The sequence below is a fragment of the Lagenorhynchus albirostris genome, chromosome 11 (genome assembly GCF_949774975.1).
Source record: "Lagenorhynchus albirostris chromosome 11, mLagAlb1.1, whole genome shotgun sequence".
Classification (NCBI taxonomy): domain Eukaryota; kingdom Metazoa; phylum Chordata; class Mammalia; order Artiodactyla; family Delphinidae; genus Lagenorhynchus; species Lagenorhynchus albirostris.
In genome coordinates, this window is record NC_083105.1 from 103,402,201 (window position 1) to 103,429,344 (window position 27,144).

The 27,144-nt window shown below is 45.8% G+C and overlaps 1 protein-coding gene across 4 annotated transcripts in view; it reads left to right on the forward strand.

Annotated features, from left to right (window-relative positions):
* The window catches only part of LOC132528589 (chromatin remodeling regulator CECR2), a 154,830-nt gene that overhangs the window by 103,781 nt on the left and 23,905 nt on the right, over window positions 1-27,144 (forward strand). For all 4 annotated transcript variants that reach the window (XM_060164455.1, XM_060164453.1, XM_060164456.1 and 1 more), the window contains exons 3-8: window positions 2,800-2,983; window positions 4,026-4,165; window positions 5,025-5,129; window positions 7,641-7,690; window positions 8,517-8,686; window positions 22,952-23,105. In XM_060164455.1, coding sequence (XP_060020438.1) covers window positions 2,800-2,983; window positions 4,026-4,165; window positions 5,025-5,129; window positions 7,641-7,690; window positions 8,517-8,686; window positions 22,952-23,105 — 803 coding nt within the window. The remainder of the gene's footprint in view (window positions 1-2,799; window positions 2,984-4,025; window positions 4,166-5,024; window positions 5,130-7,640; window positions 7,691-8,516; window positions 8,687-22,951; window positions 23,106-27,144) is intronic.

A 27,144-nucleotide genomic window follows, 5' to 3' on the forward strand; every position in this document is an offset into this window, starting at 1 on the left:
TCCGTGGTGCAGGGTCCTGCCAGCTCCGCTCGGGCCGCGCTGTCCCTGGGAATGTGGGTCTCACAGTGCAAGCCTGTTCTGTCTGAAGGAAAATAAGCAGTTCTCTGCTGGGGTCCTAAGAGATGCTCACTCTGCAACTGTGGAAAGATAGTTCTGTCTTTTTTTCTCTCTCTTGTGCAAACTATTTTAAGAAATAAAGGGATAATTAGCATTTGGAACTTTTCTCAGACAAGGGGCTCTGACCTGGTTGTGCTCAGAACCTCCAGTTGGTTCCATCTTTTTGTTCCTACATCCTGTTGAAAGGATTAATGACAACTCAGGAAGAAGTGCCCTGAGCTGAGCTGAGAGATTTACAACGTAGGATCAGTTTGTAGCAGCTGTTGCCACGCACTCTTCCTCTGAGCAGCACACAGGATCACGGCGCTCATTTTTCTGAGGGCGGGAGTGCATGGTCTTACCAGATTCTGAAAGAGTTTTGTGTCCTAGAGAAGATGAAGAACCGCGAAGTACAAAGTATTAACCCTAATTGTTGGCTTACTGAGCCTTTTCGTTTCAAATACCCTTGACCACGCTGCCTTCAAAAAATTTTTCCCTCGAATATCTGACCCTTAAAAGAAAGATACAGATTTTTATGAGGCTTATCTGTATACAAGGCAAAGGAGTGATCCTGAATTGTAAGTCCGTTAGTATCTCTTGGTAAGGTGGTATGGAGATGACTTAAGAAACTTTTAGCAGAAGTGATGTAATTGGAACTGAGTAGGTTAATAGGGCTGTTGGAAAGGAATCTCAGACATGCAGCTATTGGGACTCGGAGGGGCTTTCAGGCAGATCGCGGCTGTCTGTGCTTCCTCGCCTCCTGCCGCGTCCTCGTGGAATGATCTCATGTCATGATCTCATGTCATGGAGTCCACGTTTCATTTTACTGCAGGAAGAACACACCTTGTTGTTTAGGGTACTTGGTGTGCAGTAGAAATCCTAGAAAGCATGTGGCAGATAAAGGGGTTTATTACCAAAGGCAGGTTGTCTTCTTCACATTCTGTGAAACGAAAAAGCACCCCGTTTTATGTTCATATTCTCTTTTGCCACACGACCTGCTTTTCACCGCCAGCTAGAGCTGCTCTTTGTCGGCTCCTCCACCTGAAGGGGTAGCACCGGCTTTGCGGGCGGAGGCCAGGCTGGTCCCAAGGCTCCCGCAGGTGCCTGCAAGCAGGGCTCAGGTCATGGTGCTGAGAGCCCTGTGTTTCCAGGTGTAATGCTGCATTTTGATAAGGTAACCACATTCACAGTGTCCGCATTTGAGGTCTCAACAGGAAGGAAATAAAGTTTCTTCTCTCTTTGAAAAAGCAAAATGTTTAATTTCTTATTTGCCTAAGGCCCTTTGTTTTTTCTCTATGAGTATTTCTTCTGACTTTTTCTGCAAATATAACTACATAGATTATCAGTTAACATGATACATGCCTCTTGTAAAGATTATATTGACACATAATTCCTTTAGAGCTCTTTGTTTAGTGAGAAAAATTTTTTTTTTTATTTGCTGTACGCGGGCCTCTCACCGCTGTGTCCTCTCCCGCTGCGGAGCACAGGCTCCGGACGCGCAGGCTCACTGGCCCAGCCACTCTGCGGCATGTGGGATCTTCCCAGACCCGGGCACGAACCTGTGTCGCCTGCATCGGCAGGCGAACTCTCAACCACTGCGCCACCAGGGAAGCCTGAGAAAAATATTTTTAAATCAAGCATTAGGTGAAATTATATCCAGATTCTTTAATAGTTGAAATATGAAATAACTAACAATTAAACAGCACTTGTTATATACAAGGCACATTTAGGTACTAATCAAAAATTTAAGTTGTCTTAAATGTTTTCTATAGAAAAAACCCTCAAATTTAGTGTTTTGTAACACACCCACAAGTTTACATGTAACAGCACATGAAAGTATAGTTACACGTTGGAGTAGCCTCTTTTAAAATTAATTAATTAATTAATTAATCTATCTGGCCACGCAGCGCGGCTTGTGGGGATTGATCCTGGGCCCTTGGCAGTGAAAGCATGGAGTCCTAACCACTGGACTGCCAGGGAATTCCCTGGAGTAGCCTCCTGTGTTCTGGAGAAGGTTTTTTCAAACCTTTGCATCTTAACCTGAACTATAAATGGATTAGGCCAGGCAGACATTGCCATTCTTTGCTGTTTGCCATCTAGGTTGTGGACCTGATCTTTTTTAAAAATTAATTAATTTATTTTTGGCTGCGTTGGGTCTTTGTTGCTGTGCACAGGCTTTCTCTAGTTGTGGCGAGCAGGGTCTACTCTTTGTTGCGGTGCGCGGGCTTCTCATTGTGGTGGCTTCTCTTGTTGCGAAGCATGGGCTCTAGGCGTGCAGGCTTCAGTAGTTGTGGCTCACGGGCTCTAGAGCGCAGGCTCAGTAGTTGTGGCGCACAGGCTTGGTTGCTCTGCGGCATGCGGGATCTTCCGGGACCAGGGCTGAAACCTGTGGCCCTTGTATTGGCAGGCGATTTCTTAGCCACTGTGCCACCAGGGAAGGTCCCGCAACCTTCTTAAATATTGATGATCTTTGGGACTTGACGGTGTCAGGTCCCAGGAGATGGTGTAATAACATAGTGCTTCCTCAAGGGATCCCTGGGCCCTTCCTGGCACTTTCCACTCCTGCTGCTGTTGAAGATTTGTCAGCTGTCCAGCCACCCACCACCTCCAGCACCGCCTCCCCCCCCCCCCCCCGCCCCGCCCTCTACACCACCCTCTCTATGTGGTACTCATGTGTCTTTGTGTCTGGGGCCGCCTGGTTAGGCCTCAGACCTTCCACAGCTACCTGGAGGACATCATCAGCTACCGCTGGGAGCTGGAAGAAGGGAAGCCTAACCCCCTGAGGGAAGCCAGCTTCCAGGACCTGCCCCTTCGCACCCGTGTGGAAATCCTCCACCGCCTCTGTGACTACCGGCTGGACGCAGACGATGTCTTCGATCTCCTCAAGGTGCGTAGCTGACAGGCACCCTGTCCCTGGAGCAGAACTTAGAGCAGCCAGCGTTGGGATGCTGTGCTGGTCTTGGGAATCTTGTGGATGCAGCTGTTACCACTGTTGCCGGGGGGATCCAAGCCACACGCTCAGATGACTGCATGTTATTTTATTTTGGTTTAACTTCTACTTTGGTTTGTTCTTCGTTCTGTTTACTGAGTTCCCGCTGACATGGGAACAATCGTAGGTTCCTGTTTGCTCTGTCATCAGTCAGAATTGCAGTTACATTAGTCACTGAGTTTTATTTCCTGAGATCTGAAATTTGACTTAGAATAATTGAAATATTTATGAAACCTCCCAAGGACTTTAACCCATCCTCACCGCACACCGTGTGCACATTGTAGATGTGTGCTGGGCGGGGCTGTGGACGCCTCCCCCCTCACTCTTATCCTGTCTCAGAGGGAGGGCACGGGCGGTCTTCTGCTTTGCCCTCACCGGGAGGTCGGTCAGAAACAATGAACTGCGTCGACGGTGCTCGTGGGCTCAGGTGGGCACCATGGTGAAAACCGCAGTGCAGCCCAGCACAGTCTTCGCTGAGGTCTCGGCCTCCACCCCCCTAGGGTTGGCAGCGCAGGTCAGGCTGGGGGGCGTGGGGAGCCCCGGGCCGGACTGGCCGGCGGCGACAGAGCGTCGTGGGGGACGAGGCTGCCACAGCAGCAGACTCTCCTGTTGGAATTGTCTTTCCTCTTGTTGGTACACACAGAATACACGTCTAAACCAAGTATGTCACATGTTCACCTAAATCCCTTCAGGTTGCTCTTTTTCTGGTGAGGTGGGGCAATGGTGGCAGTGGGATTCGTGTGAAGTACTTCCGTATCCTGCTCTTAAGGCAGGCACCTTCTCCCCGTCCCGTGTGTCGGGTACCCTGACTGAGAATTACCTAAGATGCTTGAGCATTTTAATATGAGGGATATGTGAGGATAAATTCAGAATCCTCCTTTCAGTTGTCTCTTTAGTTTTGTTCGTTGTGAGCCCAAACCTCTTTCCTTGTCCTGCCCAGGGCCTGGATGCAGACAGTCTCCGTGTGGAACCGCTGGGTGAGGACAACTCCGGGGCCCTCTACTGGTATTTCTATGGGACGCGAATGTACAAGGAGGACCCAGTGCAAGGAAAATCCAACGGAGAGCTCTCTCTGAGCAGGTACCTTCCTAAAGGTCAGGGCTGCCATAGCCACTGTTAGAAGAGCGTCGTTAAAATCAAATACATTGGAATTCCGCAGCACAAGTTATTTTTTCTCATGAAGGAATTAGCTGTAGCAGCATGTCTACAAAGAGATGGCAAAGAGTTATTTCACACAAAAGTGAAAAGGAATTAATCTCTAGCCCAGCTCTCAGCGGCCCCACCCCAGAGGCCGTTCTGCCCGCCAGGTTCTCAGCAGCACAAGTGCTCCCCGGGGCCTTTCCCTCCAGCAGAGTGGGTTCTGGAGAATCCCTTCTCCTACTAGAGCTGATGTCCTCAGTGAGGAAGAGGGCTTGTCTCCAGCATCCCAGAGCGATGCTGCATCTTCCCCAGACGTCCCGGTTGCTGGGCCCTTTGCTGTTAGCGAAGCCTGAGGCCTCACTCAGATGTTCATGTGGGAGATGTTGTTTTCCTTGGTTCCACGTTTTAACAATGGAAAATGGGAGGTCACCCTGCTCTTTCCCTGTAACTGCTGCCTTTGTTGCTTTTTATAACCTTGTGGCCAGAAAAGCTAACCACTAGCTTAAAGCCAGTTTTTTGTTTTGTTTTGCGGTACACGGGCCTCTCAGTGTTGTGGCCTCTCCTGTTGCGGAGCACAGGCTCTGGACGCGCAGGCTCAGCGGCCATGGCTCACGGGCCCAGCCGCTCCGCGGCACGTGGGATCTTCCCAGGCCGGGGCACGAACCCATGTCCCCTGCATCGGCAGGCGGACTCTCAACCACTGCGCCACCAGGGAAGCCCCATAATCACTAGCTTATAAATCATGTGTAACGCATCAGTCCTATGACAGAACATTTCTATTTAATGTACTATTTCTTAGGGAAACTGAAGGACAAAAAAATGTCTCAAGTGTTCCTGGGAAAACAGGGAAAAGAAGAGGAAGACCCCCAAAACGGAAAAAACTGCAGGAGGAAACTCTAGTGAGGTGAGTAAATCTTGTTAGTCTGTGTAGGTCCCTAACGCGAACCCTTACGCTGGAGGGACTCGCCTCATCCTGCTTTCTGTGCCTCGGGGGGGACATGGGCCCTGCGTCACAGTCCTCAGGGGCCTCCTGCCTGGCCCCTCGCTTTCAGTGGACAGTGGGGACTCTGACAGTGAACGTGACAGTGGACGGCACCGAGAACTGAGCCTGCCTGCAGGAAGTGCCCTGAAAATCCCATCCCTACACCACACGTTTCTTCACAGGAGTGTGGAGAGAGTTAATACTGTGTATGAGTTTAGGAGTTAATTCTTTCTTGGTAAGGAGATTTTAGTAGTAAACATGCTTTGTTCTATGTAGAATACAATTTCTTACAATAAAGAAAAGATAAGACTTTAAACATTTTTATAGTGTTTATTTTATATTTAATTTTAGCAAAGAAAAAGATTCTCTTACGATTGGGAAATTGTATTATTACTATTTTTTGGCCGCACTGCGCGGCATGTGGGATCTTTGTTCCCCAGCCAGGGATCGAACTCGCATCCCGTGCAGTGGAAGTGCGGAGTCTTAACCATTGGACCACCAGGGCAGTCCCAGGAAATTTTATTTTAATATATCATTGCCTTTTAGGAATTCCCACAATGTGAATCTCAATATAAGAGTTTTCAGAATCTGACCTGTTCTGTGTAGAAATACTTTTTCCTTTTACTTGGGGATCAGATCTGTCATTATTCACTTATGGAAGTTAGGTCATAGTCTTAAAAATTCTAATAACACAGGAGAAGCTGCTGCTTCCTTCGGTGTTTTAGAACTACTTAAGTAACCTAAATGCCTGAAGTGAACCAGATTTCACTGTGCTGCTTATTAACTACTAAGAAATATTTTTAGGAATCAGATTATGAATAAATCAATCAGAATTTGATTTTTTTGCTTACAACAGTCAGTGTTACACTTTCCAGAAATTTTGACTACAGATTGCAGCTTTCCTCCCACCAGTATTTGTGAGAAATGTTCTTATAATCATGTTTTATACACAAGACGTCTGTTTCTGGATTTTGTTAGCGATCTACACCTCGTGATACATTCAGAAATCTGTTCTGTACTCTCTCAGTTTCCCTGTGAGTCCCAACAATTAAAGTGCCTTAGTGGTGGGGCTGTAGTCACTTTAAGAAGCACGGGTGTGCTTATGCTACCCTCTGCTGGTGGTTCTATTCTTTAGACTCCTGTATCCAATACAGTATTTACGTATTTTTAAATTAAATAAAATTTTGTGAAATCTAAAAAGTGAAACTAGTGGATATAATAAAACAGAAACAGACTCATAGAAACAGAACAAACTAGTGGTGACCAGCGGGGAGAGGGATGGGGGGAGGGGCAAGATAGGGGATTAAGAGGTACAAACTACTAGGTAAAATAAATAAACTATAGGGATATACTCTACAACACAGGGAATATGCCAATATTTTATAATAACTATAAATGGAGTATAACCTTTAAAAATTGTGAATCATTGTGTTGTACATCTAAAACTATATCTCCGTTTTTTAAAGAATGATGAAAAACAAATGTAGACAATAAGATATGTGTAGAAGGGGGAAAAAAAGTAAAGAGAAAGGGCAGCCCCTAAAACAAATTATTTTTTAAAAATAATAAATAAAATTTAAAGTTTGGTTCCTCAGTCACACCTGACACACTTCAGCTGAGCCAGGCACTAGTGGCCCGTGGCTGCCTCGTTGGACAGCGACAGTACAGGACGTTTTCCTTCTCCCGGGAGGCTGTTCGGGGCAGTGCTGGGTTAGGTGGTTGAAAAGAGACCAGAAAATCCAGAGAATGTCGTTCATGATTCAGGGAGACTTAACACTGTTGGGCTGATGAGCACATTTGTATTTTATAATTTAATTCCAGCATCCCTGTGAGGTGGGCATTATTAATAGCCCCATTTTACAGGGAAGTTCAGTGACTTTTCTGAGGTCACAGGGTAGGTGGCGGCAAGCCTTGAATAGAGGTGGCCCGGCCTCAGAACCTGTGTTCTTCACCCCAGCCTGCTGTGAGGGCCAATTCAGTATGCCTCGCCTGCAGTGCCACCCTCAGTGCAGTCTGGGAGGAAGCCCTTTTCTTGGCATTTACCTGTGGACACTGAACTTCTCCTTTCCTGTATCCCCGTGTATCTGTCCTTCCTCTCTGTGCCAACACACACTCTTGGTAGTAAGTCATGGGTCTACCTTACAGGGGAGCACAACAATTTTGGACATGTCTTTGTTTTTTTTTTTTCTTCTTTTCTTGCGGTACGCGGGCCTCTCACTGTCGTGGCCTGTCCCGTTGCAGAGCACAGGCTCTGGACACGGAGGCTCAGCGGCCATGGCTCACGGGCCCAGCCGCTCCGCGGCATGTGGGACCTGCCCGGACCGGGGCACGAACCCGCGTCCCCTGCATCGGCAGGCGGACTCTCAACCACTGCGCCACCAGGGAAGCCCCATGTCTTTGTTTTAATTGGTGCCTCTTTTTCCTGTGTTTCAGTGAAAAGCAGGAAGAAAACTCCTTAGCATCTGAGCCGCAGACAAGAAATGGTAATGGCTTTTGTCGGGGTCAGAAGGGATTGCATGAACATGATTGACTTGTGTCCTTTTCCAGAGTCTAGTGCAGAGCGTTACGACTATTACAGTAGCCTCTGACTAGCCTCCTCACCCTTCACACATCGTCTCCCTGTGCCCATCTCTCCCCCTGATGGATAGCTTGAGAGCAGGACCAGGTCTTTTCACTTGGGCCCCCTTACCCAGGCCCAGCAGAATAGACACCCAACGTTGGAGTGAATGAGCAGCTTCTCTGAGAGCTTTCTTTTAATGTATTAGATTGGCCAAAAAGTTTGTTCGGTTAGTGAATACGTTCAATAAAGTTCTTGGTGAAAATGAAAAATGTGTCTTATTTTTACTTAAAACTGAACGAACTTTTTGGCCAACCCAGTAAAATGCTTTACTACATAAGGAGGTGTACTGGGTTCCTACCTAGACTTCGGTTCTGGAATCCAAATTGTATAAATTTGGGGAGAAATAGCAATTTAGTGTATCTCAGTGCAACAAGCGAGACTGCAAAAGCTCAATCGAAACCATTTTGTAGAAAAGTAAATACATTAAAGCATTTCTAGTATATTAGAATCTATCATGAAGGTTACAATAGTTACATTTGTATTGCCTTTACGTATTCTTATCTCTTAGTTGTAAACAGTGATAGTAACAGGAAAATCGGAAGTACACAGCATCAACCTTAAAAGGTAATGGGCCCCCCATTTTTCTGATTACCTGGCTTTGATCATAACCCAGGGTCCAACTGAAACTGAAGATAGAAAGAAACAGGTCTCATGGGATCTGTTTACTGAGCCACCCCTTTCTCTTCTAGGGTCCCAGGGGCCAGGCCAAGGCTCCTGGTGGCTCCTGTGCCAGACAGAAGACGAGTGGAGACAGGTCACCGAGAGTTTCCGGGAGAGGACCTCCCTGCGAGAGCGGCAGCTCTACAAGCTCCTCAGCGAGGACTTCCTGCCCGAGATCTGCAGCATGATTGCCCAGAAGGTGTGCAGACAGGGTCCCTGTCCTCCGTATGTGGCGTCAAGCTGCTCTGGTAAAGGGTTACTTCATTAGAGGTTTGAGCACCCTCCACTCCACGCACTCCTGCAGCTGGTCCAGCCTTCATCTTTCTTCATCTGGGACATTAAAATGGGACCTCGTGCCCCCACTCTCCTTCACTATGGGCCATGTGATTTAATCCTCATGCCTCTACCCCGTCCTCACCGCTCTTCACCCTTGGGAGCCAGCTCTCCTCCTCCCCAGCATCCCCTGGGAACCACCCCCTGAGCCCCAGGTGTGTCTCTGCAGAGCACCCTGTGTGTACCTCTCCCTGTACATAGACTGCTGCCTTTTTTTTTCTTTCCTTTTTAAAAAAGATCATCTTCTGGTCTGTCTTCTTCTAACAGCAGGCTCTAAAGGTGCTTTTCTTTGTGGCTCTAGTGCTGGCTGCCCCCTCTGACTGCAGGGCACCGAACCCTGGCTTCGTCCTGCACCCCGCCTGCCCCCGCCTGTTCCAAGGCTCTCAGAAGCCCCACTTGAGGGCCTTGTGTCTGTGAGCTCTCCCCTGCCTCTCCCAAGCGAGGGTGTACCCCCCCGGTGTGCTTCCCGGCTTCATTTCATTGGGAGTTGTCTAAGCAACTCTGGATCAGGAGCCATGTCTTCCCCATCATTGTAACCCCACAGGTGACCTCCTGGAACACCCGTTCTGTGGTGGATGCCTGGCAACCACCCAGTTTCCATAAATCTGATGCTTCTGATTCTTAATGCTTTTTAATAGAAGACAGAAAAATGTGAGCACTGCCCCTGACATTTGAGGAGAAAGTGTTTTTAAACTCTTACTGCAGCACCCCCCGGGGGGGTCACGTGACAGATACATTACTTGATTTGTCGTGACTCCAGTGATATTTGTAACCATTGAGCAGGTTGGTGCTTTGGGGTGAACTGTAGAAAGTCACGGAATTGCATTTTCATGGGTGAGCATCTCCCCATCGACGTCCTTAATCCCGTTGACTATAATTACACTTGGATCTTGTCCTCCACAGTGCACTGTGACCATTTTTCCAGAACTTGAAATACGTAATCTAGTTTTCTTAAAGTAGCTATTAAATAGAGCTGGTTTTATAACTTTACGTAACCTTGTATATGACTTTATTGATACGATTAATGACAGCACCTTAAATCATCTGTAAGGCATTGACCTAATCTGCTTAAACTTTCTTTTATAATTCTGTCTTTTTAACTGCAGTATTCAACCTCAGACTTTTGAATAGTGTAACTAAGGGAAAAAACCTTTACAGGCATAAAATGGATGGTTTTGATACAGAAAATTTCAGGAGTTGATTCTTTGCAAGAGAATAAAAAATTAAAATAAGGTAAACCTTAAATACAAATTTCAAGAACCATGAAATTAGAAGCTGAAAAAAGAAATAATAGATTTGATATTTTGAAAGCTATACAGTGCTGTAAATTTGCAAGCCTTAGTGAAATGGGGTGTTGATCCCCCCCCAAAAAACCCAGAATCTAAATTATGCAGCCAGAAACCTTAGCAGACCAGTAATTAGGGAAGAAGAGTTTTCACAAAAGCATCCCATCAAAAGCTCCAGAATCATTTAGATTTATTCACAGGTAAAATTTTCTAAACCTTTACGAAAAGATAATTTCCGAACAGTTCAAAAATAAAGAAAGTGGCTTGGTTACTGTGTCCATTGAGATATAGTTATCTTAGTGCCCCATTCCTGATGAATTTAAATACGCTCTTCATTCAGTAATATAAATGTCAAGCCTTTAAAGGTGCACTAACAAGTAAAGACCGTTTCCTCATCAAAAGAATAATAACTCATAACCCATCGGGGTTGAGTGGCATGTGTGGTACGGGAATACTGTCTTGGAAGTCTTGTGTGTGTGACGTAAGAAAAGAGTAAGAGGCAGAATTTTAGAGCGTTTCGTCTGGGGGAATAGAATTGCGCTTAACGAAGTCTGTTGCTTAGCGACCACAGCAGTGCTGGCTCCCGAGGTCCTGCGTGGGCATCACCTGGACCGCGCGCTAGACGCCGGATCCCGCCCTGCTCTCGTCCCAGCCTGGCAGGATGGCTGGAGGTAGTTCTGTTGCTCTGTGATTCATTCCTGTGCCTGCTAAACGTTAACAGTTACTGGCCGCCGCCGCCAAGCAGGTGCTGCTGTGAATCTGACCGTGCCTGTGCAGAATTGATGAGAGAGAAGAAGGTACAAAGCTGTGAGGACGTGTATCTCTTCACATCTCGAGTAAGGATGCCAGACCTCTTTGTTTCTTGAAGGAAAGTTTAGATGTCAGTCGTCACCAAGATAAATTGAGGTTTGTTGTCGCCTTAGCCAAGTCCCAGTGTAACAGAGCTCTCCTCGAGAATACCCGGTGAACGTAGATATTGCGGGTGGGGGCAGTGGGGTGACCCATTTTAGCACTGCCTTGTCGTGGCACAGAGGCCAGACATCAGAAGCACCCTCGGGGGGGGTCTTCATTCGAGAGGCCACCCACGGGAAATGACAACCTGCGAGCTGGGCATCCTGCTGATGTTTTCACAGACTTGTGTGTGTCCGTTGTTCTCGTTACTGAATTTACACAATTAAATATTATGAAACAAAATAAGGGCATAAAATTTTCTATAAAAAGTTTTTATTAAACAAAAACATGAAAGGTGAGTTGCTTCTGAAAGGTTGACTGTCAAATTAGGATAAAATAGTAAAAAATGAAAGGAAAAAAATTCATTACAATCTTATGGTTTCGGTATTTGGATTGCAAGTATCATTGACATCTCACTTGCGATTATAAAAACAAAACTGGAAGGGCAGATAAAGGTATAAGAGGGTGATTATTGGGAGGGAATCTCCGGGAACCCCCTCAGTGGGCCTGCATCATATGACTAGTGAATGGCAGTACATTTTTATACATTAAGTTAAAACACACACACTGTGTAGATTCTTCCTTTGACAGTGACTGTGTGTACCTACCAGTACCCATCCAAGTTATACTGGCCAAAAGGGGTCTGTTCTAGTAATAAACACACCTATGATTTGAATGTGAAATGGAAATCACATGCCAGTAAAACAGAATAGACACCGTTACAGGTTACAGTGCAGCATGACAAGCGCAGAGCCGCAGGGTCTGGGGGGCTGCGCGTCGTGAGCTTTCCTCTAGGAACCCCCGTAGGTGTGGCACCGCCCTCTTCCAGCTGCCCGTTTGGATGAGCTTCCTGATAGCTCTGAATTTCGGTTTTCTTATTAGTAAAATATGAAGTGCTGTAACTTCCCAGTTTCTGTGGGAAGGACCATTGTCCAGTACGTGGCCTAGTACTTAGCGATGGATTGACACTTGGTCCCTCCATTGTTTCTGGTGGCTTGTAACTGGCGAGGAATTTTGATAGAAAACTAAATCCACGTTTCTTACCAAAATAATTGCAAGTCTGCAGAGAGGCAAAGCTGATGGGATAACTCATGGAGGTATGATAGTCCTGTAAACTTTGAAATAATGAAAGAACCAGAAGGCCGCTTTGACCATATGAAAGTTAAACTTCTATGGCGAGATTAAAGTCAAGGGTGTGTAGACTAGTGAAAGCATTTTAGCTAAGGTTACAGACAGTGATAGTCAGGTGTGTTATACATATCAGGTCTTTAACAGATAAGTTGATAAGTCACATAGAAGGTGGTTGTGAGGACAGGGAAACCGCCGCGCTGTCTGGCACCAGCACCTGCCTCACTCGGCAGAGGTGGAGGTAGCCCCCTGGCCCCTTTGCTGTTGGTCCCCTGAGAGAGCTCGTGGCCCGAGGGCTCCTCCCCTGGGCCTGAACTTCCGAAGGAGTCGCTCATAGGCACATTTGAGGAGCTGCTGCAGTAGCTTTTGGGGTAAAGGGGGTCATGCCCCCCTTTGACGGTTGGGGTTTTATCTCTACTGAAGCTGGTCATTCTCATAATGGAAAAGCTTTCTAGATCCCCCATCTCAGCAGATCTCCTGCCGTTCTGTGGTTCGTTTGGGTTGCATAAACCACCACTTAGTGGCATTAGCGCCACTGAGCTTTTTCCATCCTTTGTGGCTTTAGCTCGTTGATGCCACAGGTCTCAAGTTTTTCAGTTAAGTGGTACCAGACCACACGTACATGATGCTGATGTGACGCCGCAGAGCGCGCTCACCTCACCTGCACAGCCCTTGCTTACCATTTCCTAATACGAGGTTATGATGGCGAGGCTTTGGGGCTCAGTCCACAGAAATTCCAAAACTGACGTTGGCCTTTGAAGTTCCGTGTAACGGCCGCTGCCAAGCCTCTGACATCATCTGGGGGTCTAACACCCCCAGGAAGCTCTGCGATCCCTCCTGGCTGAGCCTGTCGTCTCTCGTCCTCCTACCTGTTCCAGCCTCACCGGCCACAGAACCGCCTCTAGAGGAGAGCTGCCCTCCTGCTGCTCGGAATCCTCCTTGAGAGCCGCTCCCAGCAGCTGGAGGTGATGAAACTGGCTTTTCCTTGGTAATATGAGACAAAACTTGTTAAAAGTGTTAACACCATTCAGGGAGTTTGACACATGGTATCTCTGAGCTTTTTTGAATGTTTTTAAGTGAATAAGCTGCGTGGGGCCTTGCAGAGCTGAGTTGTCATTTTTGCTGACTGGCCTGGGGTGCCACGGGCCCTTGTTTAGGTAGAGCCTCACCTGGCCCTTCCAGGCCTCTCTCGACTGGTGGCAGTGGCAGCAACAGCAGCAGCTGAGGATACCCTCACCCATCTTGTCCTCGCTCTTCCTCACTTGTAACTGTAGGGAAAGCGTCCACAGAGGACACGGACAGGATTGCAGCCTGGGCGGAGGTCTGACCACCTGTCCGTCAAGTCCACTGAGCAATAGGTGAGTGTGTGAGAGGGAGCAGAGAGAAGGGTTTACATGTTCAGAAAAGATTGTCCCATTTTATTTCGTGTACTCCTTCTATCCCAAGTTCTTTATTTACCTTGATTTCATTTTTAAAACCTCAAGCCTTTATGGAGTATTCTTTTACATAAGATGCATTTCTAGAAAGAGAAGGAGTTGTAAAAATAAGACGTAAGTTGACTGTTGGGCTCTCCTAATCTCCGGGGATGATACTCACATCGTTATTTACTGTAATACCGAGGAGATTGATGCGTTCCGTAACAGACACACATGTAATAGGAACGCAAGAGGCAAAGATGGAAGGAACTGGGGCTGCGAGTTGGAGCAGCAGAACTGTGTCGTCTGAGCCCTGCAGGGTGGCTGAGGTTTTGACGGTGGCAGTGCGGGCGGAGGGTCAAGGCAAGCAGAAGTACAGAGGCAGGGTCGTGTGCAGTGCAGTCGGAGAGCATGTGTGCTGGGTCGTGGCTGGCGTGTAAGATATGTTGTGACTCAGAGTGGCGGTTGGGCTGGAACAGTCAGACTTTGGAGTCCCCTGGCCGTCCCCTGCTTGTTTGTCCATGGGAGGCAGTGGTCGGAGGCTGTGTCGTTCGGTCTTTGTTTCAGGAAGACACATCTGGGGTCAGACCCCATCAGGAATAACTGCAAGGTGAGCAAGTAGCTGTAGGGTCCCTGCTCTGGGAGCGTGGGCCTAGAGGGGAGGATGGCCTTTGGGGGGAGGACTTCACTAGAGGATGATAGGAATGAAGGTCGGGTTGCAAGTGAGTAAAAGAGGAGTTATTGGTCAGAGTGGTGTTTGACCTCTTGAGAAGTCTGGCCATGAAGGAAAACAAAGGAATAGTGACAAAGTGCAGAGGAAGCAGCAGGGAGGAGAGCTCTCGGCATTTCAGGCCCCGTTTCCTTAGTTGGAGCAGGACGTCCATGGGCTTCCGGTGCTCCCTGTGCAGTAGGGGCGCTCGCATGTCCTGGAGGGGGACGGGAACTGGGAGGGGCAGGGTAAGAGTTGAGACAGTGTTTGGTGAAGAGATGCTTCGGGGGGAGCAGTCCCCGGGAGCCACCTCTCTTTGGGAACTTCTGTGACATTGTTCAGCATTACAGTTGTAGGAAGGGACGAAACTGCTGTTTGTATTTACTGAAATGTAAAAGTGGGCAGATGGGGGCGGAATGAGGCCCGAGGGACCTGGACTGCAGGGGAGGGGGGATGTTTGATGACAGTGGTTGGATGGGGGAGGGGGGCGTGGGCAGGACTGAGGGGGCACCCCCCACTTCCCCTGCTGCCCAGTTCCCAGACTCGCTCCACTTTTTAATGCCTTGTCTCCTTTTAGCATCCATCCCATTGGCTGTTCAAGCAGTTAGTGGTCAGAGCACGTTTCCCCTGGAGGCCGTGTCTGGCTGGCTTGTGACAGTGTGGACCCTCTGCGGCCTCGCGGTCGTTGATGTGACTGCAAGATTGTGTGTTCAGGGACTTGGCCATTAACCGAGTACATCCTACCTTGATCCCCGAAAGGAGAGAAGCTCATTTATAAATCTCTGTATTTCCAGTATATTTGGACTTATCCTCTGTGTCTTTTTTCTTCAGCTCATAAGTATGTCTGTACCAGGAGGTAAACTGAGGCAGTCCTGTTCTGCCTGATTTGCAGGTCTCCCCAGTCCTTTCTTCCCTCGAGGCCCTGGTTGGAAGTGGCCTCAGTCAGGCTGTCCAGCTGTAGTTCTCAACTGGTTTTCTGCCTCATTCCCCTTGACGGGGAATGAGGGTGCCTCTCGCTGCCTTTGTATCTGGACAGTTAACCACCTCCTTGAAAGTCTTCCCATTTTCTGCTCACTGCCCTGGGCTGAGTCCTAAATGCCATAGTTTACATCTGGTTGCAGAGTAATCTGAATACAGATAGGCAGGTTCTTCACTGCTGCCAGCAAAAGCCTGGCTTCAGACACTAAAGTTTTAGGTTATTTGCAGCATTGTTTGTTTGTTTATTCTGCTCTTTGGTCTTAGATACAAGTAACCGTGGTATTGAAGAGATTCGTGCTGTCCGTTACAGTGCTGAACATCCTGGAGAAAGCCTTCAGTGTGGCATGAGTTTTGTGCTTTTGTTTAAACAGCAGAAAATCTTCAGGTCTTTAATGGCTTATAGGCAGGGTTTCTGGTCACCCAGGAGTCCAATCTTAGTGCCTCAGAAAGTCTTTTAATTATGACTCCTGGGGAAATACCAGTGAAGGGACACTGTCTCCCTGACCTCCTGGACTGTTTTTGTCAGGAGACTCTGGACATGCCATTGCCAGGGAGCTCGGGTCCCATGTGTGCTGGGGATGGGTGGGGGGCATGGACGGGGAGTCCTGGGCTCAGCTTCAGCCAGATTCTATTTGTAATTGTTGAGAGGATTTCAAAGTGCTGTTTCTAATTAGCTTCTCATTGAAACCCTGTCCTGGTCCCACAGGCCTCTTCTCTGCACAGCATTAAACACAGCCCTGCCCCGTCTGCAGCTGACCCCTTCTAAAGAAAAAAAGTTGCAATGCAAAACAGTGTAAGATTTTTTTTTTTAACTGCTAGTTTTTTGTTTGGTTTTTGTTGACTCGACTCTATGTACTTGTTCTTTAAACTACTGGAGTTTAAACTATTGAACTGCCACAGGTGTCTTCAGGTCATAAGTCCCATCCACTGCTGAAAAGTAGCACGGAAATTTAAAACAGACTCTTGGTGCACCACGTACATATTTTTTCCCAAATGTGTGTGATGCAATTTATATAAAATGATAATTGTTCAGAATTCACATCAGATGGGAACTGCTGGAATTATAACACATTATGATGCAGGAGAAAGGGGCATGAGAAATTGTGAGGCAAAGAGGTATCTCACTAAGCAGAGGTGTTTTTATGCCAGCAGGCACCCCAGGGTGGGGGCAGTCTGGAGAACGCATTTGGAGACCAGGCAGGGATTGAAACCTCGGAGAAGGGCCACTGCGGGCGGGGGCGGTCAGGACGTTGCAGCACGGATTCTGGACCTTCCTTCTTGCTCCTAGGCGCTCCGCGGGCTTTGAGTTTTGTTGTTGTCGAGTTCTCCAAATCACAGACTTTTTTTTTTTTTTTTAAACATGTAATTGATTTATAACATTAGTTTTAGGTGTACAACATAATGATCTGATATTTGTACACACTGCAAAATGATCACCAATAGGTCGTTAGCATGTATCACCTCACACAGTTACAGATTTGTTCTTATGATGAGAACCTTTAAAATCTACTGTCTTACTAGCTTTTGCATACACAGTACAGTATTATTAACTACGGTCACCTGTTTATAACTGGAAGTTTGTACCTTTTGACCACCTTCGTTTTTTTAAATAGATCTTTATTGGAGTATAATTGCTTCACAATACTGTGCTAGTTTCTGTTGTACACCAAAGTGAATCAGCCATATGCATACATATGTCCCCATATCCCCTCCCTCTTGAGCCTCCCTCCCACCCTCCTTAACCCACCTCTCTAGGTCATTGCAGAGCACCGAGCTGATCTCCCTGTGCTGTGCTGCTGCTTCCTACTAGTTAACTGTTTTACATTTGGTAGTGCATATATGTCGATGCTACTCTTACTTTGCCCCAGCTTCCCCCTCCCACCCCATGTCCTCACGTCCATTCTCTATGTCTACCTCTTTATTCCTGCCCTGCAACTAGGTTCATCAGTACCATTTTTTTTTTTTAGATTCCATATATATATGTTAGCATACAGTATTTGTTTTTTTCTTTCTGACTTACTTCACTCTGTATGACAGACTCTAGGTCCATTCACCTCACTACAAATAACTTGATTTTGTTTCTTTTTATGGCTGAGTAATATTCCATTGTATATCTGTGCCCCATCTTCTTTATCCATTCATCTGTCGATGGACACTTAGGTTGCTTCCATGTCCTGGCTGTTGTAAATAGAGCTGTAATGAACATTGTGGTACATGACTGTTTTTGTTTGTTTTTGTTTTGTGGTACGCGGGCCTCTCACTGTTGTGGCCTCTCCCGTTGTGGAGCACAGGCTCCGGATGCACAGGCTCAGCAGCCATGGCTCACGGGCCTAGCCGCTCCGTGGCATGTGGGATCCTCCCGGACCGGGGCACGAACCCGTGTCCCCTGCATCGGCAGGCGGACTCTCAACCACTGCGCCACCAGGGAAGCCCTATGACTGTTTTTGAATTATGGTTTTCTCAGGGTATATGTCCAGTAGTGGGATTGCTGGGTTATATGGTAGTTCTATTTTTAGTTTTTTAAGGAACCTCCATACTGTTTTCCATAGTGGTTGTTATCAACTTACATTCCCACCAACAGTGCAGGAGGGTTCCCTTTTCACCACACCCTTTCCAGCATTTACTGTTTCTAGATATTTTGATAATGGCAATTCTGACCCAGAGTGAGGAGATACCTCATTGTAGTTTTGATTTACATTTCTCTAATAATTAGTGATGTTGTGCATCTTTTCATGTGCCTTTTGGCCATCTGTCGTCCTTGGAGAAATGTATATTTAGATCTTCCGCCCATTTTTTAATTGGATTGTTTGTTTTTTTGATATTGAGCTCCATGAGCTGTTTGTATATTTTGGAGATTAATCCTTTGTCCGTTGTTTCATTTGCAAATATTTTCTCCCATTCTGAGGGTTGTCTTTTTTGTCTTGTTTGTGGTTTACTTTGCTGTGCAAAAGCTTTTAAGTTAAAGTCCCATTTGTTTATTTTTGTTTTTATTTCCATTACTCTAGGAGGTGGGTCAAAAAAGATCTTGCTGTGGTTTATGTCAAAGAGTGTTTTTCCTATGTTTTCCTCTAAGAGTTTTATAGTGTCTGGTCTTACATTTGGGTCTTTAATCCTTTTGGTGTGAGTTCAGTTTTTTTAGATTCCACATACAGGTGAGGTCATACAGTATTTGTCTGTCTCTGACTTATTTCACTTAACAGAATGCCCTCAAGTCATCCATGTTGTCACAAATGGCAGCATTTCCTTCTTTTTGTGACTGAGTAATATTCCACTGTATATACACCACCTCTTCTTCATCCATGGACACTTAGGTTGTGTCCCTGTCTTGGCTGTTGTGAATAATGCTGCAATGAACAAAGAAGTCCATATACATTTTCAACTTAGTGCTTTTACTTTCTTTGGAAAGATACGCAGGAGTGGAATTACTGGGTCATACGATAATTCTGTTTTTTATTTCTTGAGGAACCTCCATACTCTTTTCCATAGTGGCCGCACCAATTTACATTCCCACCAACTGTGCACAAGTGTTCCCTTTTCTCCACACCCTCACCAACACTTACCATCTCCTGTCATTTTGATGATGGCCATCATGGCCATTCTACCAGGTGTGAGGTTTTAATTTGCATTTCTCTGATGATTAATGATGTTGAGCATCTTTTCATGTGTCTGTTGGCCATCTGTATGTCCTCCTTGGAAAAGTGTTCAGATCCTCTGCCCATTTTTTCACAGGATTGTTAGCTGTTGTTATAACAGTTTGCTTTTTTAAGATGCTGTAAATTCAAGTTATTCAATTGTTACATCTTATGTGCTTAGTATAAATATTAATGTATTTAAAAAAGAACTAACTAGACAACAAATTGTATGATCCCATTTATGTGAAATGTCCAAAATAAGTAAATCCATAGAAAGAATAGCTTGGTGGTCTCCAGGGCCTGGGGAGTGGGGGATGCAGAGTGACTGCTTATTGGGTGCGGAGCTTTCTTTCAGGTGGTGAAATGTTCTGTGACTTAACACAGGTGGTGGTCGCACACGTTGTGAATATACTGAATGCCCCTTTAAGGTTATGCACCTTAAAGTTGTTCATTTCCTGCGAATTTCACTGCAGTATCTTTACATGTATTTCTGAATGATGCAGAATCTCTGATTTAGCAGCAGTCCTTGGCATTTATAATTTTCTAAGTTTTAAAATTCCTGCTTCAATATATAAAAGATAACTAATAAGAACCTACTGTATAGCACAGGGAACTCTATTTGGTGCTCTGTAATGATCTATATGGGAATGGAGTCTAGAAGAGAGTGGACATGTGTATGGCTGATTCACTTTGCTGTACGGTAGAAACTAATACAGCATTGTAAACCAACTATACTCCAATAAAAAAATTAATTAAAAAAATTCCTGCTGCATTGTTATCGAAATATTTTAAGCTATTTAAAATCAATTTTAATACCTCACCATAAAATCTGTACGTGATAGTAACCTTTTGGTACTTTAACCTTTGAATGTTAGACTTTTAATAGGGATCACATGGTAGTGGGGGTAAGAAGTTAATAAAAATTCGGTCGTTTTAGAGCAGGTAATACTAGGTGATTTCCCCAGCTTATTTGGGAAGGGGCTGTTCTGTGTCCGAAAGAATTTACACGCTCTTACAGAAAACTCTCGTAAAAAGTGCAGGAGACGTGGTAACAGTTTCCCTACTTACAGTTTCATGTGTTTGCTTCAGGCCCTTTCTCTATGCATTTATTACAAACCTGGGATCACACTGACTGTTGTCTTGTGACATGTGTTTTTCATTTAACATCAAGGTGCCTTTTCATATTTCATTAAATAGTCCTCAGAAAAAACAATTTTTAATGATTGCATCGTGATTATGTAATTTTACCTATTTGTAAACATTTAGGATATTTACAGTTTTTCACCGTTTTAAATAATGTTGACTTTAACGTACTCAGAAATATTTTGCCTCGCTGTCTCACTTTTAAGATAAAGTCACAGCAGTGCAATTACTCTGTTCAGGGTTCCTGATACGTGTGTCCATCTTGTCCTCCAGAAGATCTGTGTCCCCAGCTCACTGAGGGAGTCCCTGTTACCATGTCTTAGCAGACGTGTTACGTGTTTCATCTTGTACAGTTTTGTAAGTGAAAAGGCTGTTTTGCGTTTCCTTATGATCATGGATGTGTTTTACCTACTTCTGTGAATTTTGTATTCATGTTTCATTTTCTTGGTTGGGGCTACTGTTAACTGCTTTGTAAGACATCTTCCCATATTAAGAATAGTACGTCGTTGTATTTGTTGAAAAAATTGTGTAGATATTCTTAGGATGTGCGTAATTACCTATTTTTCCCTTTTCCCCTCCTTCCATTGTCTTCACGCGTGAGTGCCTCTTGTGTGTTGACCAGGTGACTCTGGTGAGCAGCCCTGGGGCTGCGTGTCCTCAGTCCTCACTAAGGTGCAGATCCTCTCTGGTATGTCTCTGTTCTGGCTGAAGGGAGAGCATTCCTCATGTTGTCCTTTGTTAGGCAGGGGCAGGACACACACATTGCTGTCATCATTGTATGCAGTAAATAACTAGTGGTTATTATATGTGCTTGTTTTTTTCTGCTTTTTCATTGGGTCTGATGCGTAGAAAGCAGTGCCCTTTTCTTTGAATGAAATAATTCGTTTGGCGAGGCTTGTGCGCCTCTCTGCCCTGCCTTTCTGCCACCCTATCAGTTGACATCTTAGGGGCATCTGCTTGGAGTCACTGTACAGCTGAAAAGAGTAAAGGCATGTTCTTCTGGTTTGCTTTGCTTTGTAAACAGTAGCTCCACTGTAACTTCTCAACTAGGTAAAGATGTTGCCCCAAAGTTGGAAGAATTAGGGACCTGTGGAGCTGGGGGCAGAGCGCCGGAAGGTGCTTCCCCAGCCTTAGGAGGCTTGTCTGTGTGCAACGCCAGCGACAGCCCAGTGTCACGAAGGACATGTAGCTCGTGTACCCTGCCCACTCTGGTTATAGGAGAAAGATTTTAGGGAACTTCGTTTAATTCTATTTGGGTGGCTGAGTACAGTGTCATGTGTGCAGTAATAATGGTTAACATTGTTTTCATTTTCATCTCTCTTCTCTTCATATTTTTACCTTGTCAAGTAGCCACCGTTAAATTTTAAAGTCAGGCTCAGAATTTGAACAGTAAAACCTTTGACTTTCAAAAGGTCTACTATCTAGGGAAGACTGCTTTCCTAATTATGAGTCAAATGACAATCGAAACAAGTTTTAAGGACCATAAAAAAATAGTAGAAAATTTCAACGAGAGTGGTTTCAGTGTTTAATTATGACTTTGTATAGATGGCAGTCGGCTGTCATTTTTTTTCCCCCAACGTTAAGACCACTTGTGTAATTTCCACAGAATACAGATATCTAGCATAGAAGATTCTTATTAGGTCTTCTTCCTACTGAAAACATCTGTTAAGAAAAAGTCATATTCCTGATTTAGTTTTGCCTAACGTGGGATAATCAGCATTATCTTTTCTGTAAGGGGAACTGGCATTTTCCCTTCGTAGACACCTGATTCATTTTTCTGTGTCTGTGCAACTTACAGGTGTTCTCTGTTGCAGGCAACAATTATTACCTCTTCAATAACAATTTTAAAAAAGAAAAAGTTCTACCTTACACATCAGCACAGAAGTCAAGGGAAGAAATTGAAAATAACGATTTCAGTCCTCGTTTGCATGTTCTGGGCTACAGAATAGCTCAGAACTAGCTGTGTTGGAAATACCCAGAGTAAAACTTTCAGAAATTATGATGGTAATGGTCCTGTTTTCCTCTTTTTTCCTTAAATTTCTTAGGCAATCGCATTCGCACTAACCACCTGAAATCATTATGTATTAATGCTGTTTGGGTTGAAAAACGAGGGGAAAGCTCTCCAGTCTGAGGGAAGCAGTGCATTTCTGTGCCGTCACCTTCATCTCTTTTCTGTATCTTAAGGCAAAACGGTGGCCCTTCCCACCGAACCCTCCATTTTATTTACTGTTTGATTAGTAAAGAAAAGTGCAAAAGTTGGGAGTTTCGAAGGCGTGCACATTATTGAAATTGTGCTAGCTCATCCTTCTCTTAGTTATTTAGATGAAGGTGCTTCCCCCCCCCCCCCCCCCCCGCCCCCAGCCCCGGTAAGCGGGCCTCTCACTGTGGTGGCCTCTCTCGTTGCGGAGCGCAGGCTCAGTGGCCATGGCTCACAGGCCCAGCCGTGCCCAGCCGCTCCGCCGCATGTGGGATCCTCCCGGACCGGGACACAAACCCGTGTCCCCTGCATCGGCAGGCGGACTCTAAACCACTGTGCCACCAGGGAAGCCCGAAGGTGCTTTTTAAGGTACCACTTTTATCAAAGATTAAATCTAAGAGTGATGTTGCCTCTCTGCTCCGGTCTGCTCTCCAGATTATCTCCCAAAGACTACAAATTAGATCCGTCATCGGGGCCAAGCCTTTACCTGTTCTGATCCCCACTGTGTGTCTTAATGTGAGTGTGTGTCTGCATCCGTTCATTGATTGTACAGATGAGAAGATGAACTTGTAGCTGGGGTGTAAGTCACCCAGCTGTCTGGCACTATGTGCTGAATAGAGAACGTGGAATCTTTACTCAGAGGCGTGGTCTTGCTTTACTGTGTGTTGACTGAACTTCTTGGCCCCTCGCAGGAGACCCCTGTGCTCGGCAGGATAGAGAAACAGAAGCGCAGGGCGGAGGAGGAGGAGCGCCAGATCCTCCTGGCGGTGCAGAAGAAGGAGCAGGAGCAGCTGCTGAAGGAGGAGAGGAAACGGGAGCTGGAGGAAAGGGTCAAGGCCGTGGAAGGTAGGAGGGCTCTGCCCAGGGCTCCGGCAGCAGGGCTGTCTGGGGGGGGGGGTGGGCGTGTCCCTGGAGCCCTGCCGTCTGGCTGGCTCGGGGCCGGCCCGGCAGTGCCCTCGCCCTTGCCGTCCTGGGGTCCTTCTGTCCCCGCCTTCACTCTCGGCTCCGCTGCATCCCCGTGTGCAGTTGAAAAAAGGTGACTCTCGCAGAAGTAACCTTACACACAGAGGAGATGTACTTAAGAAAAGCCTCGCTCTGCCCCGGTGTGCGCGGGCGTGCGGGGTTTCTAACCTTTGTACTTAAAGCACACATGTTAGATGCAGTGGTGTTTATAAGCTGAACTTGATAAATCACTGGATAGCAGAGCATTTTGGCTTTGTTAAATACAGACCAGTATTTTAAGTAAATGTATTGAACTTTTTATTTTTTATTTATTTTTAAAATTTATTTATTTATATATGTTTGGCTACATTGGGTCTTCGTTGCTGCGCGCGGGCTTTCTCTAGTTGTGGCGAGCGGGGGCTACTCTTCGTTGCGGTGCACGGGCTTCTCATTGCGGTGGCTTCTCTTGTTGTGGAGCACAGTCTCTGGGTGCGTGGGCTTCAGTAGTTGTGGCATGTGGGCTCAGAAGTTGTGGCACACGGGCTTAGTTGCTCCAAGGCATGTGGGATCTTCCTGGTCCAGGGCTTGCACCCGTGTCCCCTGCATTGGCAGGCGGGTTCTTAACCACTGCGCCACCAGGGAAGTCCTATTGAACTTCTTTAAAGTTTAAATAAAATAGCATAACACGGATTTGGCTTTTTTTGTTTTTCTTTCCCCCAGCCACACTGCATGGCTTGTAGGATCTTAGTTCGCTGACCTGGGATAAAACCTGGGCCCTGGCAGTGGAAGCGCCAAGTCCTAACCACTGGACCACTGGGAAAGTCCCAGATTTGGCTTTTTAATGCAGTGTTAACATGCAAACTTTAAACACATTTTGGCTGTAAAATTTAAAGGATTCTGGCCTTATGTGATTTCCCCTCTCATTCCTAGGGTATTGCCTTCTGATTTTTTCTTTTTTTTAAATTAATTAATTAATTTATTTTGGGCTATGTTGCGTCTTCGTTGCTGCGCGCGGGCTTTCTCTAGTTGAGGTGAACAGGGGCTACTCTTCGTTGCGATGCCTGGGCTTCTCATTTTGGTGGCTTCTCTTGTTGAGGAACATGGGGTCTAGGTGCGTGGGCTTCAGTAGTTGTGGCACGTGGGCTCAGTAGTTGTGGCTCGTGGGCTCTAGAGCGCAGGCTCAGTAGTTGTGGTGCACGGGCTTAGTTGCTCTGCGGCATGTGGGATCTTCCTGGACCAGGGCTCGAACCCGTGTCCCCTGCATTAGCAGGTGGATTCTTAACCACTGCGCCACCAGGGAAGCCCTGCCTTCTGATTCTTAATAGGCTAACCCTATTCTGACCTTGATCATTTCTTCATTCTAGAATGCTTAGTGCATTTAATCTACTAATGTAGCCTGTGCCACATTTGGTGGTATATCATACGTTGAGATTTTGCGTAATTTATTTCCAGTGCTAGATTTAAATTCCTCAAAATAGTAACTATGCTTTTATTTCTTTATATTTTTCAATAGAGTTCTGTAATTTTCAATGGAGTTCTTATTAGGTACCATTGTCATTTGACTTTTTTCTAAGTTGAAGTATGATTGGCATACACCATTCCCTTATTTTCAGGAGTAAACACAATTCGACATTTATGTACATTGCAAAATGGTCACCACAATAAGTTAAGAATTTGATTTCTTGTAATGAGAGTAGCTTTCACATACACAGTACAGTGTTATGGACTGTGGTCACCACAGTGTACATCACATCCCCGGGACTGACTTGTTTTGTCACTGGTAGTTTGCACCTCTTGACATCGTCACCCATTTCGCCCACCCCGGCCCCCCTTCTTTGTGTTCTCTTTATCTGCGAGTTTGGTGTCGTTTTGTTTTGTTTTGGAGGTAGATAACGGTAATGGTTGTACAACACTGTGAATGTACCTAATGCTACTGAATCATATACTTAAAGTGGTTATAAAGGTACATTTTTATATTTCTCACTAAAATTTTTAAAAAGCAAAAAGAAAAGGAAAAGTCCAAATAAATATACTGCTATTTATTAGGATTGTCTTTGTATAAAAAGGATGTTACAAGACTGGAGTCTGACAGATACTCATGCGAAGTGAAATGAGCCCATATGGAAGGGGACATTGAGACTTCCTTGTTCTCAGTGTGGTTGATGCGAAACCTAAAAATTCTTCTTGCCTCAATTATGTGGAGATTCTATTTGTTATTCAGTATAATACTTTGTCTGATATTGTGTAAATACCCTTTTTAAGAACATTTTTGAAATCTTAACCAAGTAAGGAAAATTATCAGAAGCTGCTTTTAGGGGGATTAAAAACAGCAGTAAGTGAAACAGACTGTCAGATCGAATTGTGGGTGTGGAGTGGTCCGTCTAGGGAATCTCTGCCCCGGGAAGGATGACCATGGATAAACCCGTGCTGAAGAGGAATAGACATGAGGAGGCACCACTGTGAGCAGCGGTTAGTAGGTGGCAGCAGACAAAATAGAAAAATATTTAGCATTATCAGGTATAAAAAAGAAGAAATTGGAAACATCAGGAAGAAATAACCTTGAGGAAAGTACAGGCAGATTCAAAGGAAACAAATATTGAAGGAACTTCTAGAAATGTAAATATGGTAATTGGAATAATAACTTGATAACTGGGCTCTAAAGCTTAGTTAGACCTGAGGAGAGAACCACACTGGAAGAGCTGCGTGGGGCTTGTGCAGAATGCATCACGGAGATAAAGGGGATGACGTGGCGGGAGAAGTCGCCTCTGGTCCATCGTTTAGTGTGCGGTCACAGAGATGCTTCAGTGGAGAATTTCACGTGGGTCTTTGTTTTAATGCAAGTTAGAGAAATACAAAAGCTGAAAGGGTGTGAGGCAGGGGGAATAAAGAGAAGGGTTGGGGTCATCAGACCCGCAGGTGAGGAGGGGCTCGCAAGCTGGATGTTAGTCTCAGGGCAGGCGCCAGCCCGGTTCTGGAACTGCCAGCTGTGCCTTCCCAGTGATGGACGTCTTCCTAAGGAGGGACAAGCTGGTGGGCTGTTTAAGAGCACCCAGGGGGGGAGAAATCCACCCCCCCCCCACTCCCCGCCGTCTCCTGTCCCCTCTAGTGCTCCCTGTGGCGGAATATAAAGCCGGCAGAGAGTGGGGAAACTGCTTGATAATTGACTCACGGGTCACAGACCAGAGCTGCAGGGTGTGTCTGTCCACTGTTGTAAAATGGAAGGATCAAGTGGTGGGGCAGAGGAAATATTAGATATGAATGGTTGAGAGATGAGATACAAACTGGATAGAATACAGACCCAAGGGACCGAATCATGGAACACATGGCCCATTTCCAGTCGGGAAAAGAGAATGTTCTGTAACAGAGACAGCAGACTTCTCAGGAGCAGCAGTAGGGTTCAGGAGGAAATGGGATTGGATTTTGTGTTAGTTTCCTAGGGCTTCCATAACAAATTACCACAACTAGGTGGTTTAAAACAGCAGAAAGTAAGTGTCTCACAGCTCTAGCGGCTGGAAGTCTGAAATCTGGGTGTTGGTGAGGCTCTGGGGTCATACTCTCCTGTGCTTCTTCTAGCTTCTGGTGGTTCCTGTGTTCCTTCTTTTCCGGTTTCCTCTGGGAACTTCCTTAAACCAATATCTATTTTCTTAAATGTAAGCAAACATTCTACTTAATATGGAAACATCAGAAGGGTTCCCTTTTTGTTTTTTTTTTTTAAATTTTATTTATTTTATACAGCAGATTCTTCACCCCCAGGGCACAGCAAAAGACTATAGACCAGGAGCTCGGTCTTTCTGGTGGAGACTTATTAGCTGATCACCATGGCTGCGGCCTGAGGGGTAGGTTTGTAATTAAGCCTGCATCTAGGGGCCCCCGAATCCTTTCCAGAGATGTCAGAGGGCGGGCCGTCCAGAGCCCAGATTTCTTGGGGGGAGGCTTTACATGC